This window comes from Manis pentadactyla, chromosome 1 (assembly GCF_030020395.1).
Source record: "Manis pentadactyla isolate mManPen7 chromosome 1, mManPen7.hap1, whole genome shotgun sequence".
NCBI lineage: Eukaryota > Metazoa > Chordata > Mammalia > Pholidota > Manidae > Manis > Manis pentadactyla.
This window is the reverse complement of record NC_080019.1, coordinates 44,358,675-44,376,228: the sequence shown is the minus strand read 5'-3', so window position 1 is coordinate 44,376,228 and position 17,554 is coordinate 44,358,675. Positions and strand designations below refer to the sequence as shown.

Here is a 17,554-nt window from a genome sequence, read left to right as displayed (position 1 = left end):
TTACCAACCCTTGGACAAGAGAATCTGCTTCTAAGATGGTTCACTAACACGGCTGACGGCAGTAGGTCATGTTCCTAGTCATGTAGCCCCTCCACTGGCTGCTCTGAGTGTTGGTTCAAAACCTCAGGAGTTTCCCTAGTAAAATCTGAAACTAGCCCCAGTACAAAAGGGCAAGGAGAGACTGAAGAGGCAGACCGCTCCAGATTGGTAGGTGGCAGTTTTAACAAGCAAGGGAACTTCCATATGAGGCTTGTCTTGGGTGGCCACAAGATGAGTTTATCTCCACACCCAAGCACCAGAATCTTAAAAGTTTGTGTATGGAGGCTTTAACTGGGCTGTTACATATACACAGTCCAGATGGTCTCAACACCACCTTACTCTCTCAAGGCTGTGTCCTTGGAATGGCTCCTGGGAGCTGGTGGAAATGAGGAGCAGAATGTAAAGGGAGTAGGGAGGAGCCTCGGCCGCCAGGCCCAGCTCCCAGGCCCGCTCTCGCTCTCAACGGCCTCCTCCGACAAGGACAAGCCCTCCAGCACAGCAGGCAGCTCTCCCAGGAGAAGGTGAACAAAGGAGAAGGCAGAAGGCACAACACGCTTTGCTATTTTTTTACATGGCCTAGCCTCAGAGGAGACATACTAACATTTCTGCTGTGTTTCATTGCTTACACAGACCAACCCACATACCGGGTGGGACAGGAGTCCACATGCGTGTAACACTAGGCAGCAGGGATCACTGGGGCTATCGTGGGCACTGACAACAAGCTAGTGACCCTTTCCTTAGTCTATAAAGTCAGGATTTGGAGCAGGATCAAGATGTTTTCAACTCTAACATTTGACAATCATATGATGCAGGGAATTTCTGATAATTTGTGTTTTTGTGCTTTGATTACAGAAAATACTCAATATTTGTCATTGAATTTTAATATCCGTATTTTAATTTTGACTAAGGTATGAATTCAGTATAATTTACTACTTATATTCTTTAAGCCATTACCAATGTAAAGTGAGTGATGTCCTTTAATTAGGTAGTATTTCAAAAGTTTTAAAATCCAAATATTAATTTTCTTAGGATATGGGGCAAATCATTAAATGTGTTGTTCTTGGGGATTTAAAGCCTAAATTTCAATCAATAAATTTTCTGCTCATTCTCTTAGGTTTATATTCATTGTATGCTATAATATTCAATCATATCACTGAGGTTCTGTAGCACTGATAATCAGTGAGAAAGAACACTGCTTATTATATTAAATAAAAGTTTATTTTCTACTTTAGCAACTTATGTCTAATTAAAAACAGAAGCTAAAAAAAAAACTCAGTGGTACTCAATTTTAGTTTCCAGAATCCCAAATAAACACAGGCTAATTTCAAAGTCAAAGGACTAGAATTTAGTAATAGAAAGAGGCACAAAGTCAGGGGGCTTTGACTCTAGTGATGTTCATTTAATTACTAAGTCATTCATTCAACAAATATCAATTTTGTCTGGAGTTATGCTGTCATTAAGAAGCTTCTAGTCTGGTGGTCACAGACAGGTATCTTTGACTTTGATGCCAACAATATAGACTTTAATATCCTAGAACCTTTTAAAAAAAAGGTTTAAAGAAAAGGTAAATAGATGCATACATACCAGCCCAGGCTGGAAAAGGAAGATTTACACTCTCACCTGTTGGCCCTTGAGGCAATGTAATTATTATTATAGTACAGAACCTGAGATTGGAACTCTTACAACTCAATATCTTACCAGAATATACCTTTTTTCTTTTTAAATATATAGCTGTAAGCATTCTGAAACCTCTCAAATAATTTATTATAGGGTGAATTTTTTTCTTCCTAAATACAGACAACTTTTATGACATATGTGACACAGCCCAAAGGGCGGGGCATCACTTCTCTGACACAGGGGCCCCAAGGCCCTTCCTTCTGTATGGAATGATCCATGCTCCAGGCCCTTCTGCCTACACTGTTTCTGATCTATTCATATGGGGACTAGGAAAATGCTTTTACTCTGTTTCATGGCCTATTCAGTAATTTCTACAAGTAAAAATAAATCTGGTTATGATTTGGCCATGTTTCTTACATCTGGGGGAGTAATTCAGATTACAAATTAAAAATTTTGCTTTGAAAACCAGGGGAATGACATAAGTAGCAATTTATACAGATTTTTACAAGGAAAGACAAAAATGATTGGATGGTTTCTGGAGCTTCAGTGAAGTGTCTTATTTTAATATCTTGTTGCCTCCATGCAATTTAAAGCATTTTTTTCTCTAGTAAGAACAGAAAATGCATGGAAGAAAAAAATATCTACACATCAGTGCTAAGGTTGTTCTAGACTCTGAAATTGTGAAAAGTACAAACTACTTTAGAATTCTATCTGGTTTGATTTGAGGCTATGCTATGGTCTTTTGGGAGCCACCCATTACTGACTGATGTCAACCATAGGCAGTCTTTAAAAAAAAAATTGATTTGAGCTTTAACAAGGCTAGGTATGGGGTCCTTACAAAGTGCTTTACATGTAATTCCTCACAATGTGCTCTCTTCCCTAGAGATCCCAGAAAGGCATATGACCCAACTGTTTCCATTTTTGCCAGAGTACCTATTTTAAGATTACTTTCTGTCCAAGGACATCATTTGTCATTTACTTAAGGTATTAGCTTCTGAACTATATATGAGTCAACAAACTCAGTTTGATTAAATGGAGATTTATTCAGAGTCTACTGGGCATGAGGCCTCATGCTGGATGAGGGGACACAGGCATAAGGCACCACCTGGCCAAGGGCAGTGGGACAGGTGCACAGAAATGGCACCAGGCCATGTTACCCAGTAGAGGGAAGGCTCCCCTGGGGAGATGGGGTTTGTGAAGCTGACGGCAGAGGGGGTGGTGCACGGGTGCGTAGAGGTACGAAGTAGCAGGTGTGCATGGAAATCCATGAACAGCCAATCCTGCCAGACCCAAAAGGAAGAGGAAGGAGTGGCGGGAGAGGGAGCTGAGGAGACACGCCAGAGCCGATACTGTCAGAGCACTAGTTACCTTGGAGAAAGCGATCATTTACGAGTTGGAGAGAAATCGCGTGTACATGGGTAACAGACCCTACCCTAAGAATGGTCTGAGGAGTAGGGCACACGTGGAAGGCTCAGTAAGTGCCTGCTCACGTGCCTGCCCCCACATGCCAGCTCTTGCTACTGGCTGTTATTATTACTGCCTAGCTGTGCTTCCTCAGGTCATGAGACCAGGCAGGGCTGCTGCAAAGCTGGAGCTGATACTCGCCATCTCGTCTGGTTTTAGGCTCCACTTATCCCAGAACTCCTTCCTGGTTCACCCAGTGCTGCATGGCACCAAGCATGAGGTGGCCCTCCCCCTCTAGCACCACCCATTTTCCCCATAGCTCCTCCCAGCACCCTGCTTACACTGTCGCTCCAGCCTCACTTGGACCTGCTGTGGTAGGCACTGTTTTCCGGATCTCATTTAAATTTCAGGGAGACTATGGCACAGGAAGGTCGTCATCCACCCTGAAGTGGCACAGCGCTGTGAGACAAACTTCCTGACACAGGAGGAAGAGAGGGGCCAGCTTGGAGGGGACACCCCAAATCTCAAACACTAAATTCTGGCTTACCTTGACCTCTAGCTTACTAGCACGAGTTACTAGGGCCCTGGGAAAAGGACCATCCCCTCCCCAAGGGCTGAGGCTCCAGTATTGGCTGTCCCTGGCTTTTCTTAAGATGCCAATTCTTTATCTGGATTCAACATTATTCTGAACTACACGTTGGTGGATAACATGTGACTACATACTCAACAAATACTTCAGTGCCCTCACTGTATGCTGTGAAACTTTGCACTTTACATTAAAAATGCTCCTGTAACTACCATAACTTGAGAGGAAAAATGCAGGCAAAGGAAAGTTCAGAGGCTCTTTGAAATGCTGGAACTGATTTAAATACACTTAACCCTAGAAAACAAAGACATCACTTAATGCAGGCTAGCGGGCTGGGCTGGGCTGGCCTGCCCTGTCCGGGGTCCCACACCTGACCTGAGGCCCTTGAGGGCTATAATCAGCATGTGGTGTCCTCTTACAGGGTTTTTCTTGTTCTTTTAACTGATTTTGAGGCTGTCATCTCTCTCAAAGTCTCCATTTGGGCCCTGCCCTCTGGCTTGTGTGGGCACCCAGCTCCTGGGGGGAGCCAGTCACCCAGAGGCGGGGGGAGTGGTGACTGTGCTGAGGATGCTGCGTCCTCGTGCTCCAGAACACAGAACGACTCCTTTCTATTTTTAATTAGACCTTAAAATTACTGAGAGTTAAATAAATCAATTCGAAAAGAAATCAAAGGGCATCACAGAGGATGATATTTACTGTCTAGAATTATAAAGGTCTCAACCAACTGAAGCTCAGCCATTTGAAAATGCCCTTTGCAGAGCAAACAGTTTTACCTTCCCCAGTCTGCCTCTCACCTTCAAGTAGATTTAATTTGCCTGTATATTTAGAAATGCTACAGAGCCTCCTGCCTGACATGGAGAAGAACTGCTTCCAGCGCCTTCCCTCTCCTTGGTGTCCCAGCGTGCCCACCTCACCACCACAGGCTGACGGGGCAGCCAGGGCCCGCAGGGGCTTCTCCAGACGGGCTGCAGGGCTCCCGCCTTACAGCCACTTGAAGTACTGACTAACAACGGAGCCCTCTGGGCCTTCCCACAGACCCTGAAGCCCCGCCCTTCATTTCCTAAAACAGAACACTGAGGTGCACAAGCCACCTGACTCATTCACCGAGGCAAATCTTGGCCCAGAACTTACTTAATTCTTGGCACTCACCTGACACGCTTGGGATCTATCTTCGCTGGGGGCTGGGAGTTAGGGGTGAGGTAAGGAGCAACAGGAAAAGTTTTTAAATGCAGGTGCCTGGGCCCCACCTTGGATCTAGGGAAACAGAATCTGCAGGCTGTGGGCCTAGGCACATGCAGTTTTTAAAAAGTTCTTCAAGATGCACAGCCCAATTTAAGAACTGTCCGATGGTTTAAATTTCTCAATCATGTTTTTTTCACAAAATGGGAACTGCATTGAAAAGTAGCAATTCAAACATAAACATAACTATTCTTAAGTAACAATTTCTACTGATAAACTTACTGTAATTTCTGGCCCTGGTGACAGGCTAGGCATTAATGAGCTTTAGTCATAAATATGTTTCAATAGCTCCGTTTTTGATGTGAGGCCACCAACCGACCAGAGGTCGCAACAGAAGCCCTCTCTGCCTTTGATACATGAGAAGAGCCCAGTTACTCGAGGTTCCACTTATTTACAAAGCAGATAGTTCAATGTCAGATTAAAGGGAAAAAGGAAAATTTCTGCATCTTAGAAATGTCAATAGTTCAGCAGGTAACCTGAAAACACACCATTTAATTTGAGTTTTTGGAAAGCACGAAGTGGGTGACCTTTCATATCTAGGGCCTTCTGGATTCTTCGAGACTTCTGGACAGTGAGCCCAAACAGGAGATGTGATGAAAAGCTTTGTCCTGACTGAGGGCAGCATAAACGTGGGGGGCCTGCGCAGCAGTGCTGACCATGCAACAAAGCCTCACTCCAGCAAGAGAGAATGAGGGGCAGTTGCCGCAGGGTCTCCTGCCCAGCTTCAACCCGGCACCTTTTATTCTTAGATTGTAATTTTAACAGAACAGTAGTGGAGAGAGGAATACTTCTACCTGGTTTGGTCAAGGCCCTCGAATCCCTGACTGCAGCGCTCGTCGCCGCCTCCCACCCACTTGATGCACTGAAGCCATTTGAGCTGCACACGCACAAATTTAAAGTCACCTTTAGTGTAAGCTAATAACATATTTTTGAAGGTATCTGATAAATATACTGAGTCAAAACCTGTTGGATATCTCTGTCCCTCTGGAACCTTAATAGCAAAATCAGCATCAACAATCACATGTTTATAGAGGATGATGTTAATCGGATAATTGCACCTATGTCTACAGGGGGAAAAAAAAGCCCAAAGAGCCTTAAAATCTTTTAGATTTTTTCTTCTTTTTCAAGTAAGTGAGATAGAATTTTGGTTAGTGTTTCCTTTCTCAATGATGTGAGTTAAATAAATTTTGCCTTGAATTAGGGCTTTGCTTCACTGTCAGATAGGGCATATCTAAAATATAGGAATCGAGGCGCTGAGATCATTTGAGAGGTCATTTAGCCATATCCGGAGTAAAGCCTATGGCCTGGGAGTCTGCCAAAAACAAATATAACAGCTCTGTAGTAGGACCCTCAGGTAAAGATAGTTAGCAAAATGAGACGTGTTAATGTCCAGTATCAGTAAAGATCCTTTGCTTTTTAGACAAATACATGATGTGAAATCCTGGTGAGTGGAAAGCTTCACTAACAGGAAAGAAAATCTCACCTTGACCTGGAGTTAGGGGGTACATGCCAGGAAGTTGCCTGCCAAATCTGTAACATCTTACCAGAAATGTAATCAGTGGAGAAACCTGATTTACCAAAACTCTTCTGAAGACTATATGTACAATTAAAAATTTTTTTGCTTACAAAATCCCTAAAATTTTTGGATGCTGTGTGCCCTCCCACATAATTTTAAGTTAACATCTCAAGTTTTGATCATAAATTCAATAGCAAAAAATGTATTTTCTAACATAGTGTAAATATTGACACTTCAACTATTAGGTCACTTTTTTAACTACCCAAGAGATTCTAATAAATATCATAGTATGAGATATCTATGATCACCCATTAAAAAAATATAAGAATATGCTCTTAATCACTAGTAATAATTTAATGTTTTTCCTTTTTTTCCCCTCTTTGAAACCACATTTTCTTTCCACTTGTCCCAAATAATTGTATCCTAATAAAAATATTTTATTGCCTTAACCTACCAATCACTCTCATACTTTACTTCAATAATATGCTCAAAAATGGAAATTTCAAAGTTTAAAACATTTCTTGTGACTGTCTCACTATAAGTTTTAAAAATGTTCTGGACTGAACATGGTGGCTACAATTATTATTGGTCCACAAATAACAAAAAATTATATAAATATAATACACATTTTGATAAACAATTACTGAACATAAATTTCTGGACATTTTGGAACTGCATCTCTTCAGGAGATGGGTTTGACTTTGGTGGGCGGGCGATCAGGGTGCGTGTGCCGAATGCAGCTTAGCTCCTGGCATTTTCAGTCTGAAATGTTCTCTGTGGCCTGGGAGGTTATGAACTGAAGACGAGGCACATATAAGGTTCAAAATGTGAGAGGTGTGCCTTCCTTCTGCCAAGTGGGAGGACAACTGTGAATGGAGAGATGGCACGGCTGCAGGAGGACCCAGCAGCACACCTAGGCATCCTCGGGCAATTACGTTTTGGGAAAGAGAGCATGTGTAAGTGAGGATCTGAACATCAGGCCTTTATAACTGTGCCCGTTCGCTCCTTGCAAAGTCTAAGTACATTGATGTCTGGAGGAATTATGCTCTACTCATGCCTCCTGGTTCATCCTATGTCTCTGCCCTTCAACCCCCTGGTCTGAGCCTCTCCTTTAGAAGACAGCTGAGCAAACACGTTAAACTATGAATGGGGTGCCAGACGAAGAGCCTCCAGGTCTGCCCTCTAGTGCTATTCTCACTCTGATCTTACCAGAAGTCTACAGAGGAATTCACAAACAAATCCCATTTTGCCTCCAACTGCATCTTGGTTTCCACACTTGATTCATGACCTCAAACTTAAGTGTAAAATATGTATTATGTGAAAAAAATTTTTACTTCAGAAATTTTACCTGATGTTTAAAATTTTTTTTCTACATGAAACAAAACATATGAATGTTTGTAAAGAGGAAGAATCTGTGGAGGATGTGCCCATGTGAGTCTGAAAACGGCATGATTCAAACCATGACCATCAGGGAGGACTTTATTTCTTATTTACATGTGTCTTCAATGATACCAAATGGCAAATAATCTCCCTCCCGGAGAATTCCTGTTGATCTTAAGAAAGTAGTACATGCACATGGCCAGAAAATTCAAACTGTACATGACAAGAGATAATCGTAACCCTTCTCACAGGTAACCACTCTTCGGGGTCTCCCGGGAGCCTTCCGAAGAAAACAAAGGCAGGCATCAGCATTCATCCGTTTCTCTTCCCTTCCCTCCTTTTCTTTAAAATTTGACCCACAGGTTATCATATTGTTCTGTATCTTGCTTTTTTCTACTTATTAAAGTAGTGAATAAACACACACACACACACACACACACACATGGAAGCACAGACAGACCTTTTTAAAAAGCAGGTTCATAGCATTTTGTCATATGGGACCATATCATACCATAATTTATTTAACCAGTCCCCTACTGAGGCATTTAGCTATCTTTAGGTTTTTGCTAATAAAAATGTTTCAATGACTATATGTTGATACACTTTGCAGATACAACCATTACTCTTGCAAGAGTCATTTTGGCTGGAGGATAATTTAAATTTTGATTCAACTGCATTCTAGAAAGGCTGAACCAATTTACACTTCTGTCAAGAGTATATAAGAGTGTCCACTTCCCCACACTCAGTGAGGCAGGCTATCAACCAATGCTGCCAATAGAATGGGTAAAATGTGGTATTTCACTGTTGCTTGAATTTACATTTCTTTAATTTTGAGTGAGACTGAGCATCTCTTTATATGCTATGCTTTGATTACTGGACAACTTTTAAAAATGGATTTATCAAGAAAATCTCAAATTAAAGATATTAACCACTTTTCATATGTTGCATGTATTTCTCTGGTTTGTCCAATTTATCGTTTGAGCTTTTTCTGTTGTATAGAAGTTTCAAATTCTGATGCATTTACTTTATTAATATTTTCCTTTATAATTTTGGGGTTTGTGTCCTGATTAAGAAGGCGTTTCCCACTGAAAGATGTACTCAGGCTTTTTTTATGGATCTTTTATGGTTTAAGTTTTTTATATTTAATCTCTTAAGCATCTGAATTTTGTAGAGGGGAGCAGCAAGAAGTATGTAAAGAATGAGGTAAAACAATGTGTAATAATTCCCCCAAATAACTTTGCTATCAAACCATGTAACAATCCTTCATTTCCACTGACATAAAAATGTCACTTCTACCATAAAGTCCCAGTTTTATGTGGGTCCATTTATATACTCTCTGCTCTATTCTACTGATCTATTTCTTCCCTAATTCAAACTGGACCTAATTACTATAACTCTTTTATTATTCAGAATATATTAATACATTTTAATGGCTGGCAAAGCTACAGACCTTATTTTCTTCTTTTCCGGAAGTTTCTTTTCTATTCTCAAATATTTATTTCTACATATTTGAGTTGGCATTACCTTTTCACAAGATTGAATCTTTTCATCCCAGTAGAATTTAAAAAAATTCTTCATATAGATTACCCATATTGCTTTCATAAGTACTACCTAAAGGTTTTATATTTTGGCTTCTTCTGTAATTGGAAAATTTTTGGTAATATTTTCAAACTGGTTATTATTTCTTATGAAATAAATTATTTTAGATAAATTCTGTAACCTGCTTCCTTGCCAAAATATCCTATTGTTTCTAATAATATCTTGTGGTTTTTAGATATATAATCTTATAATCTTCAAGTAATGATAAATTCACCCCTTCCAGGTTTCTTGAACTCCACCCTCTTGCATGACTGCACTAGTTAGCTTCTCCAGAACAGTACGAAACACCAGTGGTCATAACAGGTTTCCTGACATTGCTGGGGACGCTTCTGGGGTTCCATTACTGAGCATGATGCTGGGTTTCAAGATAAGAACACACTGGCTAGCCCGCATGCCAAAACTGAACTTGGTCCACACCTAGAAAACAAGGTAAGTTAGTCTTTTCACCTACCATGTCAAGCATGAGCACAAATCTGGCTGGTGGACCCGAGGTTCTCCGTGTTCTCCACACACGTAGCAGGAGTCTTATTCTGGGATCACCCACCTAAGCAGGGGTGCAGTCTACTCCAGTGTGAGGTTCCCCATCTGATATATGACAGAAGCCCCTGCTTCTACCAGAGTGTCAGCTTGGATGGGTCCTCCTCACAATTTTCTTCCTTCCAACCCCCCAACTGCAAGAGAAATATTTCTGTAAAAGTGGTTTGGAGGCCTAAAGGACTTTGAGGGCTGGAGAAGTCCTGGATCCAGGGCTTGTCCCCTCAGATGATGCTGCTTTATTGATTTTCCCATTGTTAAATTCCTATGAGTCACTGGAGCGCCTAGGAATCTTGTCTCCCTACTCTCACTCACCTGCAATGAAGAACTCCAACACGGTTTTTAGTTCTCTTGCCCTCGCCCTCACCCTCTCCTTCTCTCTCTCTTTTTTTGGTCTCTTGTAGAATGTGGAAGTCACTGTGAAGAAGTCTGTACTTCCATGGCATGTTTTACTGCTTTTGCCCACACTTTATTGTTCTCTCTTACTCTCTGCAAGGTATTGTTCAGGACTCTATTTAGTCATGTTTCCTCTCTTAATGTTTCTGCAGACAGAAGACTTTGTAACTGTGGGGAGCTGCTCCAGAGTGATTCTTGGAAATTTTTGTGTCTTGTTCTTTTGCGGGATGCTAGCTCCATTCTTTTTATTGTTCTTATTATCATCATCATCATCATCAAATGTCTATCGCAGTGGTTCAACAGTTCCCCCCTCCCCCTTGCTTATCACTAGTCACTTCTCAGTGTCTATGAGCCTAATGCTGCTTTATTCCTTCTGTTTTGCTTTGTTTTTATATTCCACAAATAAGTGAAATCACACGGCATTTGTCTTTCTCCCCTAGCTTATTTCACTGAGCGTAATACCCTCTAGCTCCATCTATGTTGTTGCAAATGGCAGGATTTATTTTCTTTTTATGGCTAAATAATATTCCATTGTGTACATGTGCCACATCTTCTTTATTCATTTATCTACTGATGGACACTTAGGTTGCTTCCTTATCTTGGTTATTGTAAATAGTGTGGCAATAAACATAGGGGTGCATATGTCTTTTTGAATCACAGATCTTGTTTTCTTTGGGTAAATTCCTAGGAGTGGAATTCCCGGGTCAAATGGTATTCCTATTTTTAGTTTTTTGAGGAACCTCCATATTGCTTTCCACAATGGTTGAACTAATTTACATTCCTACTAACAGTGTAGAAAGGTTCCCCTGTCTCTGCATCCTTGCCAGCATCTGTTGTTGTTTGTCTTTTGGATGGTGGCCATCCTAACTGGTTTGAGGTGGTATCTTACTGTGGTTTTAATTTGCATTTCCCTGATAATTAGCAATATGGAGCATCTTCTCATGTGCCTGTTGGCCATTTGTATTTCTTCTTTGGAAAAGTGTCTGTTCAGATCCTCCATCCACATTTTGATCAGGTTATTTGGTTTTTGGATGTTGAGGAGCATGAATTCTGTATCTATTTTGGATGTTAATCCCTTATCAGATGAGTTGTTTATGAATACATTCTCCCATACTGTAGGATGCCTTTTTGTTCTGCTGATGGTGTCCTTTGGTATACAGAAGCTTTTCAGTTTGATGTAATCCCACTTACTCATATTTTATTTTGTTTCCCTTGCCCAAGGAGATGTGTCCAGGAAAAAATTGCTCATGCTTATATTCAAGAGATTCTTGCCTATGTTTTCTTCTAAAATTTTTATGGTTTCATGACTTACATTCAGGTCTTTGATCCATTTCCAGTTTACTTTTGTGTATGGGGTTAGACAATAATCCAGTTTCATTCTCTTGCATGTAGCTGTCCAGTTTTACCAATACGAGTTGTTGAAGAGGCTGTTATTTCTCCATTGTATGTCCATGGCTCCTTTATCTATTAATTGACCATATATGAGTGGGTTTATATCTGGGCTCTCTATTCTGTTCCATTGATATATAGGTCTGTTCCTGCACAGTCCTAAATTGGTTTGACTACTGTGGCTTTGTAGCAGAGCTTGAAGTCAGGGAGCGCAATCCCCCCACTCCATTCTTTAACATTGTTTGAATACTTTTGTTTAGTTTAGTTTAGTTCTGTAAACCTATTTGTTGATAACATTGTTAGGATTTTGTTATGCCATCCTAAAATGGAGTTTTCTGTATTTATTTAAACTGGTAACTTCAAGGATGGAGGAAGTGCTGTGAGTCCTCTGAATAATGTCTCCTGGCATTTGCTAAAGAAATACATTTATTTTTAACACAGTTGCCCTTACCTGCTGCTTGAGTGCCTCCAAAGACTCAAATTCCAATCTGGCTAGTTTCATCTGGATATGTCGTGGTTTATCAGGTATGGCAAAGGCAAGTATAAACTTTAAAGCCAGGAGTGCATGCTGAAAATGAAAAAAAAAGAATATGTGTTGAGATGACACATTAGACCATAAGTGCAAGGAAACAAATTAGCACTTAAGCAATTTGCAATTCTTCTCATCAGTCTTGGGTAATTTCTAATTACTGGCCTGTGATGTATCAGAGATAAATCAGGCCCATGAATTATTTTTAATCTACTCCACTGTAGCCCACTCAATAATTACTGACTTTTTAATTTTTTTAATCAGTTCCCTCAAATTGACATTACATGCTACTCTCAGTGTTTTATAGAAAAATAAGTTTATTCCAAAATGTCTCTCACAAAATGACTTTTTCTACCTATGTGATAATTCCCAACGCATCTTAGCATACATCTGCAGAGTCATTGCATGCTTTGCCTAATAACACAGTCCCTGTGCTATGGCTCAGGCTGAGTTGTAGGAAATGTACTTGTCTTAAATCTCAGGTGCCTTGAATCCTCAACAACCCCAATAGTGTCAAGTGAAATTTCTTTCATGAAATGATAATCAATAAATATTGATGAACTAACTGATCATAATACACTGCCTCTTGCTGCTGACTCCATATACTATAGGCAGGTACGTGGAAAGGTAGCGTATATTCCATAGTAGCACGGGAAACTCAGAACCTGGCTGCTTTGCTTCTCTTCTATACCACCATCATGAAGAGGTTCTCTACAATATACTAATATGAGGTTTATAACTATGCTTTTCTCTGAAGGACAGAAATAAGCCACCAGGATTGCTTCTATTGGTAAGCCTGCTCTTCTGATGCACAGCCTCAACCTATGGATGCTTCTCCAATTCTAGCACCATCTTGGGATCCAGGAACAACACCCGCAGAAATATGAACATTTAAAAGAATAAAGCTTCCTTTTTGATGATAGCATGAATTACTTCTAAATACTAAAAAACTATGGAATAATTTTAAAGGTAAGAAATAAAAGGCATTAAGAAAATCAGTGGAAAATTCATAAAAAAATATTAGGCATTAAGAAATGCTGCACTGACAGAAAAAGAAGACGTCTAAAAAAAATTAAATGCATTCCTTAGTGTGATATTGTTAAAAGGAGGATGAAGGATAATAACAGGTGTCTATCTCCTGGGAGAAGTTTGAAATAATGAAGGGAATCAGTATCATGACAAAAAGGAATAATTCAATCTAAAACTTGAAAATGGGCAGAACCCCAGGGCAGGGCAGGCACTACCTAGTACTAACAAGAAACCTGGAGTAGACCAGTGACAGGCAGTCCTCACAGAAATGTAACTGTAATGAGCAGAGCAGACCTGGAAAATGCTGATGAGGTGCATGTAGTGTGAAAACAAGTACTGAACAGCATGGACCAGATGATAACCTACACTGTAATTCTGAATTAACCAAACTGATTAATAAGAACCTGGATATAATCTACAGAAAAGAAGCGAGTAACTCAGGAAAAGCTATACTGTGTCATTATTTCATTCCACTGGAGTATTAAGACATAGTTTTATATGAGACTTACCTCTTCAGTGGAAATATTAACTATCAATGAACAAATTAGTGGCTGAAAAGAAATCTTTCATATTTTTCAGAAACTGTGTATCCAAGCTGTCATACCCCATCGTGACCCAGTTACTGGCCCTTTTCCATCTCTCTTAACAAATCTGTACCCTTTTTCTCTTCTTTTGAGTCTCAGTAGGAATTAGTGAGAAAAGAAAAAGAATAAGAGAACCCAGAAATTGATACACAATAATATGCCCAACATAATTTTTCACAAAGGTGCTAAAGCAATTCAATGGAGCCTTTCATCAAATGTTGCTGGAGCAACTGTACCTCCACAGGCAAAACACAAAGCTCACCCTTATACTCTGTGAAAGGTCCTACTACGAGGATGAAAAGAGAAACCAAAGGTGTGATAAAATATTTGCAAACCACATATCTAACAAAGGACTTATGTCCAAGGGTCTTCCCTTGGATATAAGGTGCCTGAAAGATGTGTCAACTCTTCTTTGGGAACCAGAACTAGCTATTGGGTGCCACGGATCTTTGTGTTCACAGTTTCCACATTAAGTGTTCATAAAACTCTCATGAACTGAAAAATATATTTATTAGACAATATTAATTAAAACAGGGGTGTATTTTAACAGGTTGGAACACTTACATAGTAACAAGCTTTTATTAGTAGTTTTCTCTAGCTCATTTTCCTAAAAATATTTTGTAGTAAATGTTTTTAAAAGCCCATGTATAGATAAATCAGTTTCTTTTGAGCTATATTTGCAAAATAGGTTCCTAGCAGACCTACTTTTTTCAAGCTTTTAACTTACCACTGAAAAACTCCAGAGTTATGCTCCTTGAAGAAGAGCTGTACACAAACCACACTGCTGAGCACTCTTGCTGGCTACCAGCATCACTGAGAGCCGGAAGGGACGTAGCATTGTGTCCACCCCCTCCCCAGTGTTAGTACTTACTAGTGACTAGTGTACTGAACATGGGCTAAGGGTTGAAGAGTGCTACAGTGAAGAGATGATGTCCTGTCTTACAGTCAGGATAGGGAGATGAGTAATAATATCCATCATAATGCCAATGTGAGAGTTCCTGCCTGGGCATGTACAAAGGCTGGGAGCATACAGATCAGCAGTTATCCCAGGTTTTAGCAGGCTGGAGAGAGCTTCCTAAAGGAATTAAGTTTGAGCAGACACATGAAGGATTAGGAGGAGCTGGTAAGGAAAGGGAGAGGAGTATTTCCAGGGAGAGGACAAATTCCAAAGGGACAGCAGGATCAAAGACAGAGGGGCCACAGAGGTAATCAGGCACCAGATGACAAGGAGCTAAGCCACCAGGTTGAGGAGTGCAAAGGCACCAAGGGCATCAGCCCAGGAATGACGTGATCAAATGTCCTCATTTGTGGCTTGGAAAGCGGACAGGTTCGGAGGCTGTGGAAGTGCATGCAAGTCAGCAAGGTGGCCTGAGTGTGTGGAAGAGCAAGAGGGATGATGCCAGGAATGACCGGACGGCTCGTCAGCAGAGGACTCAATGAGCCTCCAGGACTACTCAACTGGAGTAATGGGCACAGGATGAGGAGCGGTCTGAGAGGGACACAGTGTTCAGATGTCTGTGGGGTGTATACGTGGAGATATTCAGCCAGCAGTAGGGGGGAGGGTCCCAAGTTATGAAGGGGGTGGAGGCAGAGATTTGGGATTCACCAGTGTATGTGTATAAGTGGCAAGTAAAGCCGCGGGAATAGACAGATTGACAGGGGTGTACAGAGAGAAAGAGATGAGATGAGGTGAGAGGGCAGCGCAGGATGGAACTGAAGGAACAGAAGCAAGCATGATGAGCAGAGGGGAGGGGCTGCAGAGAGGCATGAGATGAAGCAGTGAGCATAGGCAGAACCTAGGAGGCCATGGAGTTACAAAGCAAAGGGGAGAGAAAGAAGCCAGTTGTGGTGGGGTGTCAAGTACATGAAGCCTGAGATGAAATATTTGGCTTAACCAGTAGGAGGCCTTTGGTGACCCTGGTGGGAGTAGCAGACTGAGTGGCAGTCACAGAAGCAAGACCACAGTGGGCTAAGAGGGGAGGCAAGGCTGGAGAGCAGCAGGGCAACATCTGCATTCAGAAAGTCTGGCTGGGAAGGGGAGGAGGTGGTACCTGGAAGGAGACCTGGTCTAGCAGGGGTTTGGCTTTAAAGGTGTAAGCCTTGAATGTTGAAATGCCTTGGCAAGGGAGCTGCAAGAATGGTAAGAGGCACAGATCCTGGGAGAGCTCTAAGGCACAGGGCCAGGCCTCTGAGCAAGGCAGGGGCTCAGCCAGACAGGAGGCCTGACAACGTCACTCAGGGAGGAGGGCTGACTGGGGGAAACAACAGCATATGGGGGCACCAATCTGAGACTGAAGAGAAGAATTTTAAAAGAAATTTATTGTTCAGAATATGCAATTCAATACTTACAATGAGAAAGGACAGCTGAGAATTACACAGTGTTCTCTTTTCCTTTACAGACCTAATCTTAAATCATCATTAAATATCCTTTCTTCAAAGCAGCAACCTAAGTAACATTTACAGCACTGTGTTCCAAATGATCAATTTTAAAAATCTCGTTTATATTTTCCATACAGAAAAATCTGTCTCAAGGCTGAAAACTGCTTTTTGCTACTGACCTGAGAAAAAAATTGTAGAAAGCATTTCAGCTATTTTCACTTGTTTTTGTAAACAAATATCTAAGATGAAATATGAATCTGCTCAGATTTGAAGAAAAACATATGCAAAATGAATAGTTGGACTGGCTTTTCTTAGTCTGCCTATGAAAAGATAAGTCATTTTATGGGTCATGATTGAGATTCTTTATCATAAATTTTCTTTCAAAGTAAAACTCACACAATTATATCCTAAACAAAATAAAGGAGAAAAATGGTGTGGGGTGGGGTGAGGAGATGGGTAGAATTTTAAAACTAAGTACAAAGAAGTTGGCTCCACATAGCAATATGCTTCCAGTAATGATTATAGGGCGTTTTACACAGGAAAGGAAAAAAGAATAGGACCAGAGAAAATTAGCTCAGAAGCTACATGTTCTCCTGAGCTGGTGGTAAAGGACTGCCTACTCTGCCATCAGTGTGTTGCTCACCTTTGGCCACTACAGGGCTCTCAGACTCTTGGAAGTCTTGTGCCAGGTGCACACAGAGTGAGTGGAACCATTCTATTTTACAAAAACTAGAAAACTCATGATGTAATCTGCAGTAGCAGCTGTGTTTATAGGAGTGTGTCTCCAACCCTGTCTCTTCTGAAATAGAAAATGCAAATTAGAGTTGAATCCTTGGAATTCCAAAAAGCTAGTTTGATTTCTACAGTGGAATGTCTGCCACATTACCTCTTTCCATTCAGAGCCCAGCCACCACTGGATAAAGAAACTCTTTTAAGAAAGCATCCTTTACTGATTACCAAACCAATTACATGCCAAACTGCAGTTAATAAGATATTAACAGAGCCAAAACTGAAAAATATACTATGGAATTAGCCTTTTAAGGAAAAAAAACAATATGACAAAAAAACCCCCACAGAAATCCATGAAATGCACCAAAAATAGTTCTGAGAGGGAAGTTCATAGCAAAACAGGCCTACCTCAAGAAATGAGAGAAATCTCAAATAAGCAATTTACCTTTACATTTAAAGGAGCAACAAAAAGAAGAAATGAGGCCCAAGTTAGTAAAAGAAAGGAAATAATAAAGATCAGAGTGGAAATGAATGAGACTAATAAAAATAATAAAATAAAAAATACCAATGAAACTTAGATACTTGAAAAGTTACACACAATTGAC

General features: G+C 40.7%; 1 protein-coding gene across 1 annotated transcript in view; it reads right to left on the bottom strand.

Annotated features, from left to right (window-relative positions):
* The window catches only part of ANO10 (anoctamin 10), a 272,762-nt gene that overhangs the window by 47,926 nt on the left and 207,282 nt on the right, over nucleotides 1-17,554 (bottom strand). Inside the window, exon 12 of the mRNA XM_036897218.2 lies at nucleotides 12,151-12,267. Within this exon, the coding sequence (XP_036753113.2) occupies nucleotides 12,151-12,267 (117 nt within the window). The remainder of the gene's footprint in view (nucleotides 1-12,150; nucleotides 12,268-17,554) is intronic.